Here is a 26,531-nt window from a genome sequence, read left to right as displayed (position 1 = left end):
ATTCTGGAATCACAGCAGTGACTCATACCAGACCAAAGTGTCTCGCTGGGATAGTGAAGGCTGGTTGAGCGTTCACATTTGCTTCAATCTCTCTACTACATGTCTGTGATGAGCTGCAATCCTCTTTGAGGCAGAGACAAAATTGTGGCATTGCAGCTGTAGTTCACCTCCACATACTGCAACAACTTGAGGATAGTCTGTCCTTCCTGTGATTATGAGAAGCTCCGTATTCTCTTTTGAGGCTTCTCTGTGTTTTGGTTTCAGTGCCAGATCCAGGTATTCCCTTTTGACTGCAGTGCAGCATTGTCTGTCCCATATAAGCATTAGGAATTTGAGTCATCGCCCATCCATTGACTTGTTGTGTTTACGTTCAGTCGTATGCTCACCTGTGATACAACTGAGGGCCAAGGGTCTTGTGGTACAGTGGTAATGTCCCTACCTCTGGGCCAGAAGGTCCACTTGCCTGGAGGTGTTTCATCATGTGTCCACACAAGATGAAGAAAATAATGGACACCTAAGAGTTTACGTTCCTCTGTTTTTGTAGAGTGTTCAGTGGAGCCATAATGGGTCATGTCATGGTATGACCAAGTGATGTTGGGTACCGCATTAAATTCTACTGAAGGTAGGACTTTGGAAAATCAAGAAAGCTCGTACAGGGAGTTTTGTATGAAAGAGGACATTTGGCCCATCTTAATTAACCAGACTCATTCCTCTGCTGTTGTCTCCATTATTTTTTTCAGCCATTGCAGTTTAATTCCAGTTGTTGATAACTCTACACACAAGAAACCTCCTGATGCCAGTTTTAAATTGCACTTTTACTGCCTTACCGTTTAATTGAGAGAGGCATGATAAAGTAGCATCCCATAATATTTCCTATTTTACAGACCCTGATAATGCCATCGCTTAGACGCCTCTGATTTTCAGACTGAAAAGCCCAAATGTCTCCACTCTTTGCTTATAACTCGGACTCTGACACCACTGCCCAGCCTCATGACTCCTGTCATTGCGACTGGTGTCTGAATGTCTCCGTGATTTCTTGACCATTGGAAATGGACACACATCTCCGGGTGGGGACTGATCGGAGCACTGAATTATTTCCTTTTGACTGAGGTGGTGATCATAAAATTAATTCTACAGGTTATGGTCCTAAAGCATTTGTCTTGAACCACGTGTTCATTCACTCTCAGTTAACGTAATAATGAAATAAAACTCTCTCCGCAAATAGGTTTACGACCGAGATTTGGCCACGGACGATTTCATGGGTTCTGCATATCTCAGTCTGAGCGAGCTTGAAGTGAACAGGTTTGTAATCTAATGGTGAATAATACTTTACTGTTTGTGTACTGTTGGTTTGTTATCGAGTGAGTGATTGAAGAGGGTTATCTGATAGAGCAGTACCTGAGCTCTGAATATTGAAAAGTGTTCCTTGGATTTAGGCAAGGCAAATAAAAGATATGAAGTACTCAGACTCAATTGTCTGGAGCTAAGTGCTATTAAAAGCTCAGCAATTGTTCACTGGCCTGGAGGGATTAAGAGATATAAATTATAAATTAATGGAGACTGGATTTATGACTGTGTTGGCATACACACAGAACTTCAGTGAAGTGCTGATATGACTTATAATAAGGCACGGGAACTGGGCTAAAGTTTTGAAGTGTTTGAGTTAATAGATTGACTAAAACTGATGGTGATATAATGAAAACAGAGTAGTGACTTTTGATTTAGTTCATAGCTGAATATCTGGTCTATTACAGACATATATACGCACACATTAAAATGGTGAGTGTAAAGTTATGATATTGAAGCAGGCAGTTCAGCCCATCAAGCCTGTGCTAGTTGTTTATTTTTGGAGATGTTATCCAATTAATTCACTGTGTTCTCTCCTCATATGAAAGTTTCAGTAAATAGAATGAAACCAACCACTGTTCAGCAGGTGAATCTCAAATCTTACCTCACATTAGTTAGAACTGGACAGATCCTGCACCAAGAGGGCTGCACAGTGTTAAATGGTGGATTTGTGTTTTACTGTCATACATTCACAGTGAATACAGTTTCCCACTGGGGGTAGCAGGATTGCAGACTTGGCCCTTAAAGAGTGCTCCATTAAGTAGAGAAAGAGCCTGATCTTGGCCGTCTATTTCCATTAGCAGCACATTTACCATTGTACACTTTGGTGTTATTCAGATTGAGTATTTTCCCCTTTGACACCACTGAATTAGTAATGAATGTGTAAATGGTATGTTAATGATCTATTGAGGAGGGAGTGGGCAGAGAAATGGTACAGGGACCGAGCACATTGACTTGATAAATGAATTCAATAGGATAGGGTTTACAATTTTGTAATAATGGGAATAACATCTCCCAACCCTGTGGCAGCCATTTTGCTTGTCTGCCTATTGGACTTTTATATCTCTGTGGTATCCAAACTATGAGTGCGTTTCTATTTGATTGTTCAGTAATGCTGGAAAAAAAGTTTATATTCTTTCGAATTGAACTCTACATACTGGCAGCAAATATTGAGCCTTATACTCATGGAAGCCTATGCGTTCCTCACAATTATTTGCCTGGTGAAATTGACGCTGGTTTTGTGGATTAATTATGACCCAAAGAAGGCCTACCTGCCCATCTCGTCCATGATAGCTCTCTGTAGAGTCAGTCAGTCCCATATTCACTGCTAACCCTGCAAGTTTTCTTCCATTCCATTATCCATCCAATTGTCTCTTGTAATCACTGCCTCATCTTCTCCTATTTATATTGGCAATGGGTGTGAAATTCAAATTTTCAATCGTGTTATGGTGTTATCATGAAGTTTTAGGCACTCGCAGCTTATTTATGAAACCTAGGGTCAGACTTCCATTGTTGCGGCTGAAAACCTGAGTTGTAAAATTTCTCCACTCATCCCCTTTACCTCTCGATGCAGTTTGAAGGTGACATTTAGGACAGGCAAGTACTGAGGTAGACTGAGTCATCGCTCTTCTCTGAAATAGTGGCCCAAACCTAATGCTACCACAGCACAAATAAGTTTGCCTATAGCCTGTACTTACCTAGTATCCACTTCGGGCTCACTTCAGCCCCATGTGGGGATGAAAGAAAGCATGGACGTGTAACCAGCTGTTACATAGCTGATACTGCAATCAAGTCTCATTCAAAATACCCAATGATAAAACGGTTAATCCGTTGTAAAAACAAAAAAGCTTCTATTACGAACCACATCAAAGACAGTTAATCCTTTAAAAGCCTCTTAAATCTGCTAGTCAAATCGTGAACTCTGTACCCCTGCTGAGATAACGTGGATCTTTCTGGAAATCAGTCAAACATCAACAATTGGCCTACCAGTAATCACAACCCTTGGGAAATATCAACAATGAGGTGTGTTAAAATGGCAGAAGCAGATGGTGATTTTTTTTTTTGCTCCAATCTAATTGAGATATCCTTTGAATCTATTGAATCCAGCAGTGGGTCTACATAGTTTTTGTTTTCGTTGACAGCTGCAGCCTGTTCTTATTTTCTTTTGGAAAGGAAACAATTTGTGAACCTTTAACAGATCTTACCTTCCCTCAGGGTCTTGTCTGTGTCCTCCATAGAGTCGCTGTGGGTTGAGTTGCATTCTCCACAAAATGTGGGGTCTGTTTGAACTCAGCACTTGTCACAAATAGCTCTGCTGAGTTTGGGATTCTCAATCTGGCCACAACTAACAACAATGAGAAATGGGAAAAAGACCATGGCTATTCACCCTATCCATGTCCCTCATGATTTTATAAGTCTCCACAAGGTCACCCCTCAGCCTCTGATGCTCCAGGGAAGATAGTCCCAGCCTATTCAGCCTCTCCCTATAACTCAAACCCTCCAACCACGCTAACATTCTGGTAAATCTTTTATGAATCCTTTCAAGTTAAACAGCATCTATCCTATAGCAGGAAGATCAGAGTTGCATGGGGTATTCCAAAAGTGGCCACACCAGTCTCCTGTACAGCTGTGACTCCTATACTCAATGCAATTGACCAATTATGGCAAGTGTATTTCTTCACAACTCTGTCTACTTCACCTTCAAGAATTGCACAGCTGGAGTGACTGAATATCTGGTTTCTATCCTCTATAGTTCAAAGGCTGTCGGCATGATTTGAAAACACTTTTTAACCTGTTGGTCTGCTCCCTTCTCTTAGCACGGTACTAAAGCAATTGCAGCTCGATGATCCAAATAGCCTGGAGGAAGACATGGGCGAGATTATCCTGGAGATAAAACTTGCCAACAAACCGAGGGACGGCATAAGAAATGTGAGTAAAGGGTTCATTCTTTCCTGCTGTGCGTTTATTCCTACATTTTCATGTGTCATTAGGTGTTAACTTTGGAAGTTATATAAGGTGAAAGGAATTGTTTTTTTGGATACGCAAGAATTCATAATGCATTCCAGGGTAGCATGTGTCAAGTAATATCCACTCTCACTATCACCGATGCTCAGTAACAGCAGTGTGGACCACCTATAAGATGCACTGCAGAAATTCAACAAACACCTTCCAATACCTTCCCCAGGCACAGTCACTGCATCTAGAAGGGCAAAGGCAGGCAGTTACATGGAAAAACCAGCAATGCCAGTTCCCTGCGGAGTCACTCACCATCCTGATGTGGAAATCTATCACCGTTCCTTCAGTGTCACTGTGTCAGAATCCATGAATTCCCTTCCTTGTGGAATTGTGGACTGCATGTCTCACCACCACCTTCTCTAGAGATGTGAAATAAATGCTGGCCCAGCCAGTGAGACTCATGTCCCATGAGTGAACAACAAAGCAGTGTCAAGTACCAAAACTTGGATTATGATGTGATTTAATTAATGATGGGAAGTTAGGGATGAACAATAAATCTAGTGATGCCCATATTCTATGAATAAATATAATTCAAAAACTTGCAAACTTGTTTCTTTGGATTGATTGAAGACTATAGTAACTAACTGAACCATCAGCAACGATGGACAGCATGTGAGGAAGCTCAAGGCTTCCAAGAACCCACAATGTACATCACCTCCAATTGGTACTGACCACAGGGAAGATCAGATTATTGTGCACCCATTAATCTGTGAAGTATTCTCTATTACTTTGTGTTTCAGGCTGCCTCCCATTTGGATTTATGCTTTTTAGAAGGTGATAGGCTTAAGTCCAACTCTAGACACTATATCCTGCCTGATACTCCAGAGTAATACGAGCGTAAGAACTAGGCGCAGGAATAGGCTCTTCAAGCCCGCTCTGCAATTCATTGCGATTATGGCTGATCTTTTCATGGACTCAGCTCCATTTACCCACCCTCTCACTGTATTCCTTAGATTCTTTTCTGAACAGTAAAGAAATTATCTTAGCTTTAAAGACATTCACTGAGGAAGCCTCAACTATTTCACTGGACAGGGAATTCCACAGATTCACAACCCTCTGCGTGAAGACATACCTTCGCAATTCAGTCCTAAATCTGCTCCCCCTCATTTTGAGGCTATGCCCTCTTGTCCTAGTTTCACCCGCAAGTGGAAACATCCTCTCTACTTCCATCTTATCTATTCCCTTTCTAATTTTATGTTTCTATAAGATCGCCCCTCATTCTTCTAAATTCCAATTAATATAACCCCAGTCTACTCAGTGTCTCCTCATAAGACTCAACTCTGAAATCAAACCTAGTGAACCACCTCTGTACCCCCTCTAGCACCTGTACTTCCTTTCTCAAGTAAGGAGACCAAAACTGTGCGCAGTGCTCCAGGTGTGGCCTCACCAGCACCCTGTACAGCTGCAAGATAATCTCCCTGCTTTTAAACTCAATCCCTTTAGCACTGAAGGACAAAATTCCATTTGCCTTCCTAATTACTTGTTGTACTTACAGACCAACCTTTTGTGATTCATGCACAGGGACACCCAGGTCCTTCTGCGTAGCAGCGTGCTGCAATTTCTTACCATTCATGTAATAGTCCTTTTTACTGTTGTTCTTACCGAAATGGATGACTTCACGTGATGGAGCCTCACTAATGACAGGTTGTGACAGGGAATTCCCATTCGCTATTGGCCATAAACTCATGGCCCAGGAACCCATCAGGCTTGCTGAAGGAATAAAAATGGTGTGAGAGTTTACTTAGCTGGGGTAGTTTCAGGTGTGAGGTATTGGTGCAGCCAATTGGCAGTAAAATTGATCTTTGAAACCCAGTGGATTTTTATCAGATTTGCTACAATATCTGTGCACCAGGCTTCACATCTGAGTATTTTCTCTTGAATTCATTGCTGTTGGTTTATTAATGATCTGGTATTGACACATGGGTGCGTCCTGGCTGCTCTGATTCCCCCCCTGATCCCAGTTGCTGTGAGTTGAGCTATTATTGCCTGGTTTCCCTGTAGCTGCTTGGTGTCATTCCCCATGGTTAATGGGATCTATAACCAAGAAGAGTAAGGGGACGCTTATTTTCACTAAGAGGATGATGGAGGTCTAGAATTCACTGTGTGAAAGGTAGGGGAAAGCAGGAACACTTACCGCATTTCAAATATGTGGCATACATTTTGAAAAGCCATAACTTACAGTCCAGGAAGCAGAGAGTGAGATTAGGCTGGATGGCTTCTTGTACAGCAAGGATGGGCTGAATGGCCAGCTTCCATGCTGTAAAATTGTTATAGTTGATGTCAGCTTCGAGATTATCCTGCTGTTTCAGCATTCATGTAAAGTAGTGTCTGGGTGTAATTGACAGTGTAGCTTAGTTTAAACAAATAGCAGTCATGATTTGCAGTCCATACACAGCCTTCCACATTCAGTCCCTTCAACACCGACGCACAGCAGCATCAGTGTGTACCCTCCAAGAGGTGCACTACAATAACTCACTGGAAATCCCTTACAGTCTCACAGCCTCTTCTACACAGCAGATACGTGGGAACACCACCCTCTCCAGCTTCCCCTCCAAGCCACCCGCCATCCCGATTTGGAAATATATTGCCGTACCTTCAGTATCGCTGGGTCAAAATCCTGAAACCTTCCCTGAGAGCACTGTGGATGTACCTGCACTAGTGGACTGCAGCAGCTCAAGTAAATAACTCCCCACCACCACCTTCTCAAGGGGCAGTTGAAGATGGGCAGCATATGTTGGCCTAGCCAGGGAATCTCGAGTCCAATAAATGAATAAAAACTTCTGCGTGTGTTAAGGACAGGTGGGTGGTCTTGAAGGTGGGGAGTTGGGCTTCATGTTGTGTTCAGTATGCCTCCAGCCTAGTACTGATGGTGCACTCTTTATAGCTTGTGAAGCATCAACCTTCAAGCACTTTCTAATCTGGACATTCGATGACTATCTCCCATCACTTAAAAAAACAGGCAGAGTGTTGTGTATATGGACTGTGGACCATAAGACTGGTGGCAGTGCTTGCTCAGTAAACTAACATGAGTCTGCCAGTTGAACATCTTAACTGCGCAGGGCCAGTACTGGTGGGGGAACTGCAGCCTAACGTTATTATGAACCTTAATTAAAATAAAGCCCAATCTCAGCTCTGACTCTGAGTGCCAGTTCGGACCCTCCTGTCGATTTACTGAGGGTATTTACTCTGCTGTTCCCGCTGAGGGGAGATGATTATCTTCCGTGTTCCTGAGGAGATTGGGATTGCAGCAGGTTTTCTGAATGGCACTTGGCAGATTCCAGGATGGTAGTGGCATGTTTTGAGATCCTGGAGGTTAATTTGCACTGGATTTGCCCGTCCAAAAAAATTAGCAGCATAACCATGTATTGTTGCTGGCAGCATAATCGCTCGTCATCCTGCTGTTAAATCCCAGCATTAAAAAACCAGCAGAACAGAAAATGACAGCAGTGTAATTAACAAAAAGGGAATCACACCAACCAGGTCTATCTAATTAGAAAAACATGAACCAGTGCAGAAAGCCACATGACTGGCACAAGAAGGTTAAGTGACATTGTTTGGAAAGGTTTGTATTTATACAAGACTAACTAAACCTTCATTTTCGTTAAGCCTTGTAGCTTCAATATGTAGATTTAACTCGGGGTATCCGTGTTTGCTGATACAATGTGCATTTATAATTAACATTGTAACACATCTCAATACGTGTCACTTGAGAGCAATCAGTCAAAATGTGATAGTAAAAGTATCCGAGCCTTGTAGGGAAGCCTGGCTCCGCGGAGTTAGCTGTGGAAGCAGCCATTTTGCAGGCACTCGTGGTGTTGCTCAGAAACGCCAGCCTAACCCTCGCTGCGATTTATTTGCAATTATTTATTCGGATTCCAGAGCAGCTTCGGTGCGTGTTCTCTGTTGTTAGGCAAGACCAATCCCTTCAGAAACGGCTAATTTGTCATTAACAACTGCATTCCTCTGTTCATTCCCATCTCCTGCATCCTGTGCCACCTTGCATCCCATCTGTTCACCAGGCCGGTCCAGTCAGGAAGAAGCGAGGGACGCAGACAAAGGTAAAATCTTAAGTCTTTTATTGATTGCTTTCTTAGTTTGATGCTTTTGTCAGCCAAATGTTCCTAAAAGAAACAATTTATTGACAGTGTCAGGAATTTTGTTGAGTCTATAGACAACGTAATGTTTGTCATGTTGATTCACCATTTGCTAATTGAGTGGCCAGCACCATTATTACCAAGTATCACAGAGAGTTTTAATTTGTGCTCATTCCTTGCATTAGGTTGTTCGGAAACAGCCGCTCAGGAAGTTTCCAAGGGTGAATGTTCCATCTTAGTCCCTCAAACAATTCTGATACATGTTGTCAGCAAATCACTTGCATTTTCGGTGAACTAAACGTTTTTTTTGTGGCAGTGATTTGCCAGGGTAGGGTTTGACACTTTGATTCGATGTATTCCTGGGGATTAAATCATGTGATCCATGTCCACATGACCTCTTTATAGTTTCTGATCATGTGACAGTTTCCAGTTCATGCTACATTTAATGCCGAACAAAAGAGGCCCATATTGTTGAGGGTTATTTGCATTAGGAGTTCAGTTTACACTTGCAGCAAGTCCTGTGCCAGTCTTGAGCGCCTGGGTCAAAGGTCACAGCATGATTCCGATAGGAATTCCCACTGACTAGGGGATTGTAACCAGTTTCCAGGCAAGGTCCACCGATCCGCAGCTCCAGGCAGCATGCTCTAATCTGTTTATTTCCTGGATGAGGAGTGAGGAACGGGCTCCCCACTCTAGTGACACAACTTCTTGGTTGGTTGCAAAAATGCCTAAAAAAGCCACATTGGACTCTTGACAGTGGTAGGCCCAGAGCCTGGACTCTCAGTGGTGGTAGGCCCGGAACTTGGACTCTCAACGATGTAGGCGTGGAGCCTGGATTTTTGGTGGCGGGGGTGCCCATCACAGAGTTTCCTGGTGATGGTGGACCCAGTGCCTGGGCTCTTGGTGGGAGTCTTCGAGTACTAGAACACCTTTCAGAGACCCTGAAGCTATGCTTTAGACCCCAATCTGAACAGAAGGTGAACTCTTACTTGAGTAATTTCTTTTTATCCTCATTGTACATCAAAATGGTGTAGGATTGAGGCGACAAAATACCTTTCCCTGTATCTTTAAGATAGATGTGATAATAAATAAATCATTCATTCAATCTAGTGAGCCTCCTGAACCATTGAAATACAAACATATCACCAGGTACGTCAAAGTGAGCTCATAGAATCTTTGCACACTACATCGAAATGACTGCGTGTTAGGAGGGATTATCTCACCTGTCTTGTACTGAGGCCAGCCTGGAGGCTGGGGAAGGTTGACAGCATTGGAGTGAAGGAGCTGTAGGTTTATGGTGTGTTCTTTGGATTTTTACCAGCAGGCACCTGTGTGTAGGGTTAGCAGGAACTACTCAGTTACATATCTCTACACGTGTGCCTGGAGGTGTCAAACTCATGACAATCACCCCATTCCTCTGCTTCCACCAATATGTGCATCTTCAGAGCTAACTGCCATTCCCCACCAAGTCCTGCTGCTATAGAAACCTTTGTTTGTGTTTCCGATATCTCTAGATTTCACTGTTTTAATGCCTTCCTCAACTGGCCTCTCATGCTGCACTATACAATGTGCTGTAATACCCCGATCATTTCAACTCCCAATCCTGTCTCTCTCTGCTGCAGTCTTCCTGGGCAGTAAGTACTGGCCCAATCAGTGAAGGCCCATAATCCCTGAGTGAGTTAACAGAAAAATCAGAATGGGACTAGATTCTTCATATTCAGTTGTGTGAGTGTTGAGTATCATCCACCTATTGTTTGATGGTGCAGAGTTTTAGTATTGTTGGAAAGAGAAACATGTTGCTGGAGTTTTTTGTCCTGCACTCCTCAGGACCAAATGCAAGAATGCCAAAGTTCACAGAATCACCGCCATTTATTATGGAAGAGAAAAGATAAAGGTATAGTCCTCACAATCCCAGAGAACTACAGGGCTCCTCCTCTCATTCGAGAGAGATGACTCATGGTGAATTTAACTGATGGCCACCAAGATTCGGTGAGGGCAAGAATGAGGCAATGGGACCTTCGTGGTGATCTTAGCCAATACAGGGATTGACCCTGTGCTTTTTGCATCACTCTGCATAGGGAGCCAGCTGTCCAGCCAATGGAGCTAACTGACCCCGAATTACAAGAGAAAAGGGCACTGATTGATTGGCATTGCTTCTGCCGATCTATGCCACCATGCCACGTTAAAGGCACCTCATCCTAACCTTTTTCTCCTGTGGGATAAATTTGTGTGACCTTTTGAAATTTGGCATTCTTGCATTTGTCCTGAGGCATGCAGGACTTTAGCGACGTATCTCCTGTCAGCACTAATCATTCATCACCTCATGGTCTGGGATCCTATGTTCCTATAAAGAATAGAAAGTGCTCACGAAAACATAAAAAGCCCGGATAATATCTAGATATTTCTCCCACCGTTTCTTGCAGCCTTGTCCAGGAGATTCCTAAACATTCTTGGAGAGTCTGGAATCCTGGCAGTGCTTCAGGATTGACTTGGAGAGCAGGGTTTGTCACTCTCCACCTTGTGTCTCTGTTACATTATTGAGCTTTAAATAAGTGAAGGAATGCGTGTAAGCAGAGGAGAGAATGTGTTTTTGGATTGCTTACAGATATTGCTCCATTAACCACAAGTTAAACCGTGTATTTAAGTTGAGAATGCAGAGCATGGACAAGAATTACATGAGCATATATAATTTGAGAGAGTATATAAATTGAAATCAATATTATATGTCAATTAGAAAAGCAAAGTTTAAAATCTGAAATGAAAGCAAGGACTGACAGCATCGTGCCTTAGCACCAGGGATTCAGGTTCGATTCCAGCCTCGGGTGTCTGTCTGTGTGGAGATTGCACTTTCTCCCTGTGACTGTGAGAGTTCCTCCAGGTGCTCCGGTTTCCTCCCACAATCCAAAGATGTGCAGGTTAGGTGGGTGGGCAATTTAGCATGGCCAATAGTGTCCAGGGATGTGCAGGCAGGGTGGTTTAGCCTTTGGAAATGCAGGGTTACAGGGATAGGGTAGGGGGATGGATCTAGGTGGGATGCTTCTCCGAGGCTCTGGACACAATGGGCTGTGGGGTGGCACGGTGGCTCAGTGGTTAGCACTTCTGCCTCACAGCGCTAGGGTCCCGGGTTCGATTTTCACCTTGGGTGACTGTGCAAACTCCACACAGACATTGTCCCTGTGTCTGTGAGGGTTTCCTCTGGGTTCTCTGGTTTCCTCCCATAGTCCAACGGTGTGCGGGTCAGGTGAATTAGCCGTGCTAAATTGCCCATAGTGTGAGGTGCATTAGTTAGGTGTAAACATGGGGAACGGATCTGGGTGGGTCACTCTTCGGAGGGTTGGTGTGGACTTGTTGGGCTGAAGGGCCTGTTTCCACACTGTAGGCAACCTAATCTAATCTAATAGCCTGCTTCTACATGGTAGGAATTTTATGATTCTGAAAGTGCACTGTGGGTATATTGAGATTTGTGTAGATTAATGGTGTGGCACGGTGGCTCAGTGGTTAGCACTGCTGCCTCACAGCATAAGGGTCCCAGGTTCGATTCCAGCCTTGGGCGACTGTCTGTGTGGAGTTTGCACATTCTTCCTGTGTCTGTGTGGGTTTCCTCCGGGTGCTCCGGTTTCCGTCCACAGTCCAAAGATGTGCAGGTCAGGTGAATTGGCCATGCTAAGTTGCCCATAGTGTTAGGTATACTAGTCAGAGGGAAATGTGGGTGGGTAGGTTACTCCTTGGAGGGTCAGTGTGGGCTGGTTGGGCCGAAGGGCCTGTTTCCAGGGAATCATCATCATCATCATCATCAAAAAGAACAAGATAATAGTTTCACTCGATACTTAACTGATCCTATGTTTCTCCTGAAGCTGTTTGACCCTGTTACCTTTTGAATAAAAATTTGATATAAATGTACATTATAAATGTTTTAACAGGCAGTCTGGTTCCCTCAGCTGTGTAAATAGAAATACTGAGTTCAGTAAAAGTTTGGAAGTTTTGCTGAAGCATTTACAAGTTACTGATTATGCCTCGATTGGAGTAATATGTTCCATTCTCTGGATCATACTTTTGGAAAGATGGCCAGAAGCAGATTAGGCATCAAGACAGGAGAAGCTGGCATTGTTTGCCTTAGAACAGAGAAGGTGAAGGTAGATTCAACAGAGGGTAATGAAATGCTTCAGTAGTATTTGGGGTGGCACGGTGCCTCAGTGGTTAGCACTGCGGCCTCACAGCATCAGGGGACTTGAGTTTGATTCCCGCCTCGGGCGACTGTCTGTATGGAGTTTGCATTCTCCCCGTGTCTGCGTAGGTTTCCTCCGGGTGCTCCGGTTTCCTTCCACAGTCCAAAGATGTGCAGGTCAGGTGAATTGTCCATAGTGCTAAGTGCTGAAAAATGTGATGCTGGAAAAGCGCAGCAGGTCAGGTAGCATCCAAGGAGCAGGAGAATCGATGTTTCGGGCACAAGGCCTTCTTCAGGAAACCTGAAACGTCGATTATCCTGCTCCTTGGATGCTGCCTGACCTGCTGCGCTTTTCCAGCAACACTGCTGCGCTTTTCCAGCAACACATTTTCAGCTCTGATCTCCAGCATCTGCAGTCCTAACTTTCTCATAGTGCTAAGTGCATTAGTCAGAGAGAAATGGGTCTGAGTCGGTTACTCTTCCAGGGTCGGTGTAGGGAATCTCCAAGTAAGGCAGGACTGTTTCCAATAGTAGCAGTGTTGGTAACTGGAGGTCAGGCAAATATGTCTCACAAATCTTCCCGCCCATTTTATTTTTCATTTCATGGGGTCATGTGGATGTTGTTAACATTTGTTGCTCGTTCTTCATTGCCCTTGAAGTGAATGACCTGCTAAGCCATTCCAGAGGGCATCTACGAGTCAGCCACTTTGGGTCTGGAGTCACAGGTAGACCAGACTGGGTAAGGTTTTCTTCCCTAAAGGACACCAGTGAACAATTCAGGACACTGCCTTGATCATCAATACTCAGGCCGGTTTTCAACTCCATATTTAAATTTAGATTTGAAGCGACCTGCAAAAGAAGCAAGGGTGAAGTAAGGAAATCTTTTTTCACTCATGAGTCCTTTGGGGATGGAATGTGCCGTTTGGAGGTGTGATGAGACACGTTCAAACGAAGGGCATTAGATGGTTATTTGGATAAAACGAATGCACATGGCTATGGGGGAGAAAGCAGATTGGCACTAGGTAATGATGCTCCATTGATGATGGGCCGAGAGGCCGGCTCCTGTGTTATAGCCCTTGTGTGATTAATTAGACCATCGTACGACCACAAGAAATAGGATCCCGAGTAGGCCCTTTGGCCCCTTGAGCCTCTCCTCCTTTGCAAAAATGATTTGAGTGGGATTTGTGCCCACAGTCTCAAGGAGTTAGCTTGGGCCTCTCTATTACTACTTCAATGACGCTACCACCTTCCCCTGTGCAGTAAGGTGGAACAATTCCAACTTCTTTGATCAATACTGGATTACCAATCTGCAGCCAGCCCAGTGCGTCATTCACTGGCTTTCACATTCTGTGGCTCAACCTGTTATTGGTCCTGCTGTGCTAAACGCTTTTGAAATGTCAGTGTACGGTGTGTGTAAACACAGAGAAAAATTCCATGGTGTGCACTAGGGGTTTGGAGATATGACTAAGCAGCTGGTTGGAGAGGTGGGAGAGAAATAGCGAGGGCAAAGGGTTGAAGGATAAAGGTCTTTTCAGCTGAAAATTGAGGACAGGCAGAAGTTCAGAACTGACTGTCGGCTCGAAAGAATGGACTGGTAGGTGGGGCTGGAGGAGATTGGAAAGTACAAAAACAAGTGGTTCACTCAACATGTTTCTGCCTGATGAAGAGCTTATGCTCGAAACATTGACTCTCCTGCTCCTCGGACGCTGCCTGACCTGCTCTGCTTCTCCAGCACCACGCTCTCGACTCGCATGTCTCTGCTGGGGTTTGTACTCCACACAGACCTCTCCAATTTTTTTTTTTACAGAATCCCTACAGTGTGGAAGCAGGCCACTCGGGCCATCGTGTTCACACCGACACTCCGAGCAACATTCCCCCATCTCCATCCCCATCCCCCTCCCCTATCCCTGTAACCCTGCATTTCTCATGGCTAACCCACCTAGCCTGCACATCCCTGGATGCCTTGAGAAATTTAGCGTGGCGAGTTCACCCGACCTGCACATCTTTGGACTGTGGGAGGAAACCCACACAGACAACGGGGAGAAAGTGCAAACTGCATACAGGCAGTCGCTCAAGAGTGGGTCCCTGGCCGTATCAAAATACCTGCACCCACGCTGCATCCCTGTATTCTCTGCCTTGTATACGCATTAATGTTGGAGCAGGCACCAAGACAGGAAGAGTGGCCGGTCAGTTGTGAGTTAGAATAGAAACTTGTTAAATTGGCTAAAGGCCAAAGAACATTGGATTGTTGGAAGACAAATTGCTGGAAAATCTGAGCAGGTCTGGTAGCATCAGGTGGAGAGAATTGTGGAGGTTCGGTGACCCTACTTCAGAACACTGGAGCAGTTCTCTTTTCTCCGCAGATGCTGCCAGACCTGCTGAGTATTCTCCCCAGCCAGTTCTGCTTGGTTTATGCGGGAGAGAGGAATTCAGAAGCTGAAAGAGACGTGAGGGAGTTGGTATGTGACTGCAGAGAGAGGTCGTAGAGCCTGCTGCACGTCATATAGTGGGGCTTGACTGAGAGATCTTGTGGTGCAGTGGTAGTGTCCCTACCTATGAGCTAGGAAGTACAGGTTCAAGTCCCACCTGTTCCAGACATATGACAAAACATTTCTGAACAGATTGATTAGAAATATCTACAGTGAGAGGCTGATTGATGAGGGCAGTGTGACATGTGATCTGGTGTTAGCAAAAACACAAGCGAGAGGCTGGTGGCTATTTCCTACTTAATTTTAAGCAGCTTCTCTTTTGGTCCCAATATCTTTCATTTTTGTTTGTGTCACTTTGGAGCCGATTGTTTTGATTCCTTTTAATTTATTTTCACTTGCAACTCAAAAGCTTCCACGTTTCCTTCAGTTTACTGCCCTGAGATTAGTCCTTTGTGATTATTTTATAGATTTTGTTTGGCTTCAGTTGGAGTATGGAGGCAGTGGCTGATGGTATTTCAGCAAGAGTGGGGCTTGAACACTGTGCTGCTGCTGTTAGCCTGATTTGTACACTAGCTGTCTAGCCAGCAGAGCTAAACCGAACCTTTCCCCAACCCCACCATTCATTGGAATATTTCTGTCCTTCGACCTTCGCAGTCTGACCTGGAATGCTGCTGTGCTTTGGTCATTCAGTCCTGGGTCAGTGATCACTAGAGGGCAGTATTCAACCAGCATTCAGTGACCTGAGCCACTTATTCATTGAGAGTTTGCTTTTCAGCTAACAGAGATTAATAATGATTTTTAACAAAATCCATGTTAGTTCCATTATGTCTGACAGCTCCTTCATTCCTTCCTTTTGTAATTCTCTATTTTAATAAAGCTTTATCGATGACAAATACATGATTATGTTAACGAAGGCATGTCTAAAAGATTACTACATTTTGGATTAGTGGTGCTGGAAGAGCACAGCAGTTCAGGCAGCATCCAAGGAGCAGCGAAATCGACATTTCGGGCAAAAGCCCTTCATTTTACCTAAAAGATTACTACATACTGCTCCTGTCCTTAATTAATATAACGTACAAGATATAGTTCCCAAATGTGAATTTTGCCCCAAATATTCTACTTTGGAACTGTTCACATGCATTAAAATGAAATGTACAATCTTGTCGGCTTTTTCTTAAATGTTCGAAAGTTGGAAGGGAATTGCAGGAGGGAGGCTTATCTCTTTTACGCAGTGAAGGGTTTTAAGCTGTCAATTGTTCCTGGATATATTTCCAACTTTTGGATATTCCAGCACTTAACGTGCATCAGAGGAAGTTGGAGAGCAGCGCAGATATCAGCAGGTTAGAAAAACGCTGCTAAAATTAGCACAGCGTGGCATGTTAGCCCACTCCAAGCAATATTAGTCAGGTATTTGTGTATTTAAGTGGTCTAGACTCAAGTAGATAGACTCTAGTCAATAAACATTGACAAGGGCTTAGCATTTGCGATATTGGTCTTAGGATTTGGGGTGGCAGAGCCTGGCAAATTTGGGAACAGGCAAATAAATTGGGGCCAAGTTCCGACTTTCCTCGCAAATTAATCTGTGGCTAAAAAAATGTTAGCTTTGGAGTTACAGTGTAATTGAAGGGATCTGTGCTTGTGTACACACCAGGATGGAGTGTGCTGACATTCAACCACGGCTTTGGATGTGCAGTGGGTTCTCACGAGAACTTAGAAGCATTTTGCCTTTGGAAGGTGCTGAACACCCGAGTGACGTTGCTACTGGCTGCTTTCTGTGAAGCTGGAACGCATCACTTCGCTTGATAGCTGCCCAAATGGTGCATCCATTCCCAATGCAAACAAGGCTACAATACTGGGCAGCACGGTGGCCCAGTGGTTAGCACTGCTGCCTCACAACACCAGGGTCCCAGGTTCAATTCCAGCCCCGGGCGACTGTCTGTGTGGAGTTTGCACGTTCTCCCCGTGTCTGCGTGGGTTTGCTCCGGTTTCCTCCCACAGTCCAAAGATGTACAGGTCAGGTGAATTGGCCATGCTAAATTGCCCGTAGTGCTAGGTGGATTAGTCAGAGGGGAATGGGTCTGGGTGGGTTATTCTTCGGATGGTCGGTGTGGACTGGTTGGGCCGAAGGGCGTGTTTCCACACTGTAGGGAATCTAAATAAATACCCAAGCTGGACTAAAATTCCAAAGAAAGTTGCTGAGAGTTTTACATTGAGGATAAATAAAAAGCCTGATTCTGTTGATGCTTTAAAAATGCATTAATAGCCTCCTCCATAATCAATATCCTTTGTATTAGGTCTGACTGAGGGAATACTGCTTCTTTGAAAACTATGGGAGCAAGTTTCTTCGGAACATTTTATTTCCCCTGCATTTTCAAGAAATTTACTCAAGTAGTTACTTTGCAAATGTTTACATCAGGAGAGTTTCTGAAAACAAACATGGTTAACCTTCCACCGACAGCAGGGAATGGGAGAGGAATATAAAGTGCAAAGCAAATTATTTTATCAAGGAATCTGAATGTAATTATATGATGTGAATGACAACATAAACTTTAGAGTTACCTCTAAGGATCTGGCGTTGAAGCAGTCGGAATGCTGCCCTGTTTTATAACATACCAGACCCCTGAAGACCTGTTGACTAACTTCGATTGAAATTGTAATGACGGTTTCTCGGGGCCCTGCTAAATGAGGTCATTGCCATTTAAATTGTCACCTGTGCCTCTTCAAACATAGATACAAGCTGCTGGCCTTCTGAATATCAAAAGACACTGGAAACTATCATTCCTTGGGCAAATATTGCTTTTGCCTTACTTGCAGAGGCTTGAATTGCTCTCTGGTGTTTTTCAAGTTATTTTAGACGTGAGCTTCAAGGCTTGAGCCCTGAGAGTGCAGCTCTGAGATCTTCAAAGTGTCCTGGGAGGGAGGAGGGGGTGGGAAGGGCGCAGGGAGGGAAAGAGAGGAGGCGACGGGAGGGAAGAGAGTGGGGGAGGGCAGTGTCGTCTCTCTCAGCGATGAGAGTATGTCGACATTTCCCAGCATCAGCAGCAATAGACCAGATGTGAGAACGTTATAAAGAGGCTGTCAATAGATCTAACCGGTGTGGAGGCTAACTCCAGCTCTCTCTGCCTGCAATCCCCGCCACCCCCCCCACTCTCATACTGTTCAGCCATATGGAAGCAATCTTCATCTTCTACCAACCCCCCACACCCACCCTTGGCCCTTTAATGGCTAACTTTGGAATCCATTTTCACGAGTCTCGAAGGGCTGAGGGGAGCAGTCTCATGAATTGACCAGATAGAAGTCACTTCCAAGATAAACATTCGATTTAAAAGTTAGACATACCAGGCTGCAGATTTCTTTTGACATATTTCAGAGAAAAATAAGCACTGCTATCCATCTTCAGCAGATGCCAGGCATCAGCAGGATACCTTTGATCCTCTTTGAAAAGTTATCCCCACCCCCACCCCCCACCCCTCACAAAAGTATAAATCCACAAGTGTTCTCCTACACTGGAGGGTTCGGCCCCTGCCCTTTGAAGTTTGACCCTAAGAACAGCCCACGGCCTTCGCTGTAAACACTGCCTTTCTTTTTGTATCACGCCTCCCGTTACCTCAGGAAGTCCAAAAGGCTTTGTGGCTCAGGATACGTCCAAATTGCAGTCACTTGAATAATGTGGGGTGTTCAGCACTCCATTCACACAGAGAAAGCTCCCATTAAGACTGGTGTGACAGTGATTGGATAGGGACCCTCTGGGTATTCATATCCAAATTGTTGGAAGTGAGAGGTCAGGTATAAGACATTGAGGGTTTTGTTTATTCCGTCATGGAGTGAAGCCTCGGCTAGCTAGGCCAGCATTGATTAGATTTAGATGAGGTTTTATTGCCACTGTACTCAAATACCAGAGTACCTGAGTACAATGAAATGTTTACAATGTCAGAGAAAGTGAGGACTGCAGATGCTGGAGATTAGCATCAAAAAGTGTGGGTGCTGAAAAAGCACAGCTGGTCAGGCAGCATCGAAGGACCAGGAGAGTCGAGCTTTGTGCATTTCGTCAGGAATGTGACGATGTCCTGATGAAGAACTTATGCTTGAAACGTCGACTCTCCTGCTCCTTGGATGCGGCCTGCCTTTCCCAGCACCACACGTTTTGACTGTAATGTTTACAATGTCGCCACTCCCGGCTCCATCTTAGGTACAAAGGTACCTCGTACAGAATCATAGGTACAAAAATAGGAATATAAAGTGACGTTGAAAATGAGTCATTATTGTACTTCTTCAACTCTAATTGCTTACAGGGATTAACCAAATCGCTGTGGGTCTGGAGTCACATTTAGGCCAGACCAGGTAAAGATGGCAGTTTGGCGAAAGTGAGGACTGCAGATGCTGGAAACCAGAGTTTAGATCAGAGTGGTGCTGGAAAAGCACAGCAGGTCAGGCAGCATCCGAGGAGCAGGAAAATCGACATTTCGGGCAAAGGCCCTTCATTAGGAATAGATGACTGGCCTTTGCCCGAAACGTCGATTTTCCTGCTCCTCGGATGCTGCCTGACCTGCTGTGCTTTTCCAGCACCACTCTGATCTAAAGGATGGCAGCTTCCCTCCCTAAAAGACATAGTGAACCAGATCGATTTTACAAAAGTGGGCTATGGGTTCATGGTCATCATTTAGACTTTTAATTCCAGATTTTTATTCGATTCAAATTCCACTATCTGCCATGGCAGGATTCGAATCCAGATTCCCAGTACATTACTTTGGTCAATAATCTAGTGATATTACCACTAGGCCATCGCCCTGCCCTATTTTGATTATAGGATAGGAGCAGAGGGAGTCCCTCACATAAATACACACTTTCGTTGTTGAAAGTGGGAGGTTAGGTATACGACACTGGTTAGACCTCAGCTGGAGTACTGCTGTGGACACTGCCTTGTGGGAACTCACTGGGGAGAGAACAGAAGCGGTGAGGAACGTCAGCTATGAGGACAGATCGAAGTAGTTGGGGCTACTTTTGGAGAGAAGGAGGCTGAGAGGAGATCTGATTTAAGGTTTTAAAAGTTATGGTTTAAAAGGTTGGATAGAGAAGATAGGGTGGAACTGTTCCTGATCATAAAAAGAGCAAGAATGAGGGGGTGGGGTGTGGTGGTCTAGATTTAAATCAAGGGTGAAGTGAGGAAAAATGTTTTCACTCAGCGAGAAGTTCGGGGTGTGGAATGCACTATGTGAAGGTGGGGTGGAGGCAGGTTCAATTGAGGCATTCAAACGGGCATTGAATAGTTATTTGGAGAAAAATAATGTGCTAAAGTTTGGGGAATTGGCAAGAGATTGGTACAGGAGGTTGATGCTCATTTAATGAGCTGGTGCAGCCATGATGGGCCGAACGCTCGAACCGCCGTAACAAATCTGTTAAATTAAATCCGAGTGTAAACGGAATCATGGCACTTTCTAAATGAAAGCATAGAGTACAAAAACAAGGAAGTTACAATGACCTTTTCCCCATCGTGGGGGATTTCAAGATAAAGGGGCGTGCTTTTAAGTTGAGGATAAAGATTTTGAAAGGACATGCGGGGCATTTTTTTTTTAACACAGAGGGTGGTTTGTGTGGAATGAACTGCCAGAGGAAGTGGTGTACACAGGCACAGTTCAACCTTCAAAAGGCATTTGGATAAGCACGTGAATAGGAAAGGTTTAGACGGATGTGGGCCAAGTGCTGGGAGGTGGGACTAATTTTGTTTGAAAACACGGTCAGTGTGGACCAGTTGGCCCGAAGGGTGTGTTTCCATGCTGCATTACTCTATGACTATTACCATTTATCGAACACTGATTGGGACGAAGCTGCAGTATTGTGTCCAATTCTGGGCGTCATGTTTACGGAAGGGCGTGAGGGCATTAGGGAGTGTGTTGAATAGGTTTGTAAGAATGTTTCCATGGATGAGGATAGATGGGAAAAGCTGGAGATTGAGAGAAGATTTGACAACAATGATTCAGATTACGAGCAATCTGGACGTCGAGCAAGAGAGAAGCTGTTCTCGATGATTGGAAGGTTAAAGACCTGGGCGGACTGACTGAGGTGATTGGCAACAAAAAAAGCTGTTGTGAGGAAGTGTTTTTACACAGTGTGTGTGGAGTACGTTGGCGAGAGTGGAGTGGAGGCAGCTTCAATTGTGGGCAGCATGGTGGCTCAATGGTTAGCACTGCTGCCTCACAATACCAGGGAGTTGAGTTCGATTCCTGCCTCTGGCAACTGTCTGTGTGGAGTTTGCACACTCTCCCTGTGTCTGTGTGGGTTTCCTCCCACAATCCAAAGATGTGCAGGTCAGGTGACCTGGCCATGGGAAATTGTCCATAGTGTTAGGTGCCATGCTTTGGACATACCAGTGTTTAACTGGGGTGTACAAAGTTAAAAAATCACACAACACCAGGTTTAATTGGAAGCACTAGCTTTCGAAGCACTGCTCCTTCATCAACCACCTGATGAAGGAGCGGTGCTCTGAAAGCTAGTGTTTCCAATTAAACCTGTTGGACTATAATTTGGTGTTGAGTTATTTTTAACTGGGTTAGGTGCATTAGTCAGGGAGAATGGGTCTGGGAGGGTTCTCGTCAGAGGGTCGGTGTGGACATGTTGGGCCGAAGTCCCTGTTTCCATACTGTAGGGAATCTAATCAATCATGGCTTTTCAAAGGGGATTGCGATAACTGACAGAGTGAAGTGAAAACATTCACAGGGTTGGTGGAACTAGCTGAGTTATCTTACTGAGAGGCAGGATGGCCTCTTGTGCTGTAACCATTAGATGAATCTAGAATTTTCTTGCATCATTCACATTCACCGTTTGACCTGTGTGATAAGTGAAGAGAGCATGGGTGACATTTAATGGTACATTAGCAAGATTTGTTTCTGATGTCTGATTTTAGATCATGAGTGAGGGGTGTTGGAGGGAGTGTTTTGATCTAATTCCAGAAAAAAAAACTTTTGGGAAAGCTCCAAAACAACTTAGGGGGAGGAGAGGTGGGTGATACCATGTTAATCGTGCGAGTGATTTGAACATGGATTTGTTGCTGCAATTGGCCTTTAGTATCCCAGACATAGTGGGCTGTTTGCAATAGAGACAAGAGAGGGCCCATTCCAAGGCTTGTTGGAATGAGTCAATAAACTGTGCTGATTGGTCACCCAAAGATGTTGGGATAAATGGATACCTGCCTTTTGAACTGAGGGGAAGTGTGGCATTGAGGAGAGAATGGGAAAAAAAAGAACTGTTGTGAGGGAAATGGAAAATGATGGAGTCTCCTCAGAAAAATATCCTAGATATCCAAAGGGAAAAGAAATCAAAACCGACAAAGCTGTGGATGCTGCAAATCAGAAACAAAAGCAGAAATTGCTGAAAAAGCTCAGCAGGTCTGGTAGCTTCTGTGGACCGAAATCAGAGTTAATGTTTCGGGTCTAGTGACCTTTCCTCAGAAAATCTGTCACACTTGGAAATGAACGTTTTGGTCATATTGGGCTCCGTCTTGTAGTATACAAGCTGAGTCAGAACAGAATGTTACATTTGCCAAATTTACTTGGTTTTCGTTCTGTGACAGATGTTCCTGCAGATGTTTAGTTGGATCTCAGAAACTGGATAAACTTTGATAAAAATAGTTATTGTTAAAATGGAAATGTGAATCCACGTGTTAGGAATCTTCGAAATATCTTCCCCATCAGCGCTCTCAATGTTGCGCAGAGATGATAATCCTCTGACATTTTCATGTTTAGGAATGGGCCTACACCCTTTTTAACCCTGATGTGGAGCTGCTGCTGTTGGACTGGGCTGGACAAAGTCGAAAGTCACTCCAACATCAGGTTATAGTCCAACAGGTTTATTTAAAATCACAAGCTTGCACCTGATGAAGGGGCAGCGCTCTGAAAGCTTGTCATTGTGAATAAACCTGTTGGACTATAAGCTGGTGTTGAGTGACTTCTGAGTTTGTAACCCATTTGCAATTTCAGTTTTTTAGCTGTTTCTGCCTCCTTGCTCAACTCCCAACTAAATGCCTCTGCACTTGAATAAATACCTGAACTACTTGTTCATTGGATTCCTCTGGCATCAGTCCATTCTTCATCCCTTATGTGTAATACTTTTCCAGGATGTCTTTAAAAATAGACAGTCTTATTTTCTATCCCACATGTAACCAAAAGCTGTTTGCTTGTGTGATTTAAATGATTAAACCGATGACAGTGAAGTTGTTGTTGACTGATATGAGTCATGACTTTGAAGTTACCATCGCTCTGTCTTCTGCATGTCTCCGTGCCTGTGGTTTGGTGGAAAAGACTAGCCTCATCCAGAATATCCGCCTGTCTGATACCCTTCGGAAAAGCCAGTTGTGGGATAGCATTGTCACCATCACTCTGTTTGAAGGAAAAGGGTTCAGAGAAGATGCAGCAGAAGGATGCTATGTCAAATTCAGGCTGGGAGAGGAGAAGTACAAAAGTAAGGTAAGCAACAAGGAACATTACTACATTTATATAGCACCCAGCCATATGTTCTTGGGATGACCCAAAACATTTTGCTTTTGAAGTGTAGCATGTTTTTTTTGTTGGGGAAATTGGCCGTCCGATTTCTGCTCAGCAATATTGCAGATTGTGGATTAAATAAAACCCGAAAGAACTGCGGATGCTATAAATCAGAAACAAAAACAAATTGCTCAGCAGAGCCAGCGGGATCTGTGAAGAGAACTCAGAGTTAATATTGCTCGGAAACATTAGCTAGCTCGGAAAATCCCAGTTTATATGAAAATAGGGTGGCGGGAGGAGGTCAGGAGGAAAGGATAACTGGGAATTTAGCCCAAAGAGAGAAAAGAACAGTTGAACAGACAAAGGAGTGGATAACGACCTGGCTGGGAGGGTGAATAACTATTAATGGGGACTGTTAGTGGCTAACAATGGGTGGTAATAGCAGACTGTGTGATAACAAGGTCATTGGCTGTCCAGCTATTCTTCCCTCTCTTTGGGCTCTATGTCTGCTGATCATTTACTCCTTATCCCTTCCCCCCCCACCCTTACCTTCTGCATCTAAATCGAGCAACCATCAGTTGTGAGGAATGGTCACTTGACCTGAAACACTGACATTGATTTCTCTCCACAGATGCTGCCAGATCTGCTGAGCTTTTCCAGCAATTTCTGCTTTTGTTGTTGTTGCACATCCTGGAGTCTGATTTTAAGCTGGTTTGTTGGTTTTGGTTGTGAGTTCAGTGTTGGCCAACAATGAGAAGCTCCCATCTTCATCTTGGGATCTGGGACATTCGAACTTGGTTTAATCTCTGAGTTGGAAGATGGCAGCCCTCTGAGTAATTCTCCACAGACTGAGCCCAATGTACTCCAACATGCGCTGCAAATTAATAGGCCAAATCTCACTGGAGTGGGACATCTTCTGTCATGTGGCATGAGTTCAGCTGCTGCTTGTCCCCTTCAGGTTGAATGTAAGTGCTTTGTAACGTGCTGCAAATGCACGGTGATAGCATCTGGGACCCCAGTGAAGGATGGGAACATTATTTGGTTTTGTTAAACAAAGTGATTTAAAGATTGAGAATAGAGCAAAAATAAATTGGAGACAGAGGGTGAATGTGATTCTGCATCACCAAGGGAATGAATGATTATTGGAGATTTGCGACCCTGTAGAGTTGAGGTTAAAACCAGATCAGTCACAATCTCATTGAATGGCGTAGCAAGCTTGAAGGACTGAGTGGCTTCCTCTTGGTCATTGTCTATGTGTTTTAAAGTCAGATCAGACATAAAGTGAAATAGTGATGGAAAGAATGATTGGATTAAAAGAGAGAGACAGAGAGACAGACAGAACAAAATGTGTGGTAAAATTTGGAATGTCTTCAAACTTAAATATGCAGGAAAGAGATTGAGCAGCTCATGTTGTTCCCTTTCTGAGCCCAAAGGGGAATTTAGCAAGAACATGATTGCGATGAGGTCAGCCAGGTGGAATATGAGTTCCCTGATTGGGGCTATTAATCAGGGAGCCCTGGCTGACAGATATAAACAGGAGTGGTCAGGGATTCTCCTCACTGAGAGTTGGATCAGTGTTAAGGGCTCTCCACGGGTTAAAACAAATGGGTGACTGGGTGACGGGATACTGGCCTCTGTGGAGTTATTTCAATAGCAATATTAGTAAAAGGGTCTAGATTAGTGTGGTACTGAAAAAGCACAGCAGGTCAGGCAGCATCCGAGGAGCAGGAAAAAAAAGGTGTTTACTGTCACACCTGAGCTATGCCTTCAATTAAATAAAGAATTGCTCTGCAACTCTAGCATCTCCTTAAAAGTAACGAGATGTTAATCATGTGTTGTGTGAATTGCCTAATGAGGTTCGGCATTAATACAACTCCACAGTGCACTGAGCCTTATCCATTGACCCTGCTGTTTGCATGTGCATATTAGTGTGTGTCTTTAACTTGCTGTTAATTACAATGGGAGGTTTGGCCCAAGTGTTACGATGTCACTCTGTGCAAGTGTAGAACAGGAAAGTAAATCCATGTAAATTTACTGACGAGAGAGACTTTTGTATTATCAAAACAGATTGAAGTGATGATGTGGAGGTGCCGGTCTTGGACTGGGGTTTACGAAGTTAAAAGTCATACAACACCAGGTTATAGTCCAACGGGTTTATTTGGAAGCACGAGCTTTCGTAGCGTTGCTCCTTCATTAGGTAGTTGTGAAGTATCTTACGACATTATTCTCCACAACCACCTGATGAAGGTGCAGCGCTCCGAAAACTAGTGCTTTCCAATTAAACCTGTTGGACTATAACCTAGTGTTGTGTGATTTTTAAGATTGAATTGAATTAGCTTTTCTATTGTGAGGAAGGGTCACCAGACCTGAAACGTTAACTCTGATTTCTCTTCAGATACTTTCAGACCTGCTGAGCTTTTCCAACAGCTTCTGCTTTTGTTTCTGGTTTACAGCATCCGCAGTTTTTTTTAGTTTTTCTCGTCACGTCCTCACATGCATACAGTGAAAAGTTTGCAAATTGCCACTATTGGCACATCTTAGGTACAGAGGTACAGATTCTTGAGTACAAGTTCTTTGGAAAAGTATTAGAAATTTGGCCAACTTTCCGAGCCTAGTATCATTCTGTGTGTATTGTATGTTTCTGGAATCTGAGACACTTTATTAAATAGCAGGTGAATTCGTATGTCTAGAGATCAATAAATGTTTGGTATTTTTGATGTCAACCCCAATCTGCAAAAGATACTCCCTGCATTTTGAAAATTGTTAGAATGGTTTTCAGAGCTTTTCCATATCCCAGCTCGGAATTCACATCCAGGCCTCCTGCACCCATCCAGCATTGGTCTTTTGTGCATTGTTGATTTTTGTTGCTTTACCACTCGCGGTCATGTTTTCAATTGCTCGAGGTCTCAAGCTCTGGAATTCTCTTCCGCAGCTTCTTATTCTGGCGCTGTCTCTGTCTGTCTGTCTGTCTGTCTCTCTCTCTCTCATACTCACTCACACACAC

General features: G+C 44.1%; 1 protein-coding gene across 11 annotated transcripts in view; it reads left to right on the top strand.

Moving 5' to 3' along the window:
* Positions 1-26,531, top strand: part of LOC122541051 (multiple C2 and transmembrane domain-containing protein 2-like) — a 476,548-nt gene that overhangs the window by 233,226 nt on the left and 216,791 nt on the right. For all 11 annotated transcript variants that reach the window (XR_006309501.1, XM_043677545.1, XM_043677546.1 and 8 more), the window contains 4 exons: positions 1,226-1,302; positions 4,164-4,275; positions 8,382-8,420; positions 23,345-23,509. Coding sequence is in view for 10 of the 11 variants with exons in the window: in XM_043677545.1 (XP_043533480.1) it covers positions 1,226-1,302; positions 4,164-4,275; positions 8,382-8,420; positions 23,345-23,509 (393 nt within the window). In the remaining variant the exon portion in view is untranslated. The remainder of the gene's footprint in view (positions 1-1,225; positions 1,303-4,163; positions 4,276-8,381; positions 8,421-23,344; positions 23,510-26,531) is intronic.

This window comes from Chiloscyllium plagiosum, chromosome 36, assembly GCF_004010195.1.
Source record: "Chiloscyllium plagiosum isolate BGI_BamShark_2017 chromosome 36, ASM401019v2, whole genome shotgun sequence".
NCBI lineage: Eukaryota > Metazoa > Chordata > Chondrichthyes > Orectolobiformes > Hemiscylliidae > Chiloscyllium > Chiloscyllium plagiosum.
The sequence above is the reverse complement of the archived record's forward strand: the minus strand, read 5'-3'. Positions and strand labels throughout refer to the sequence as shown.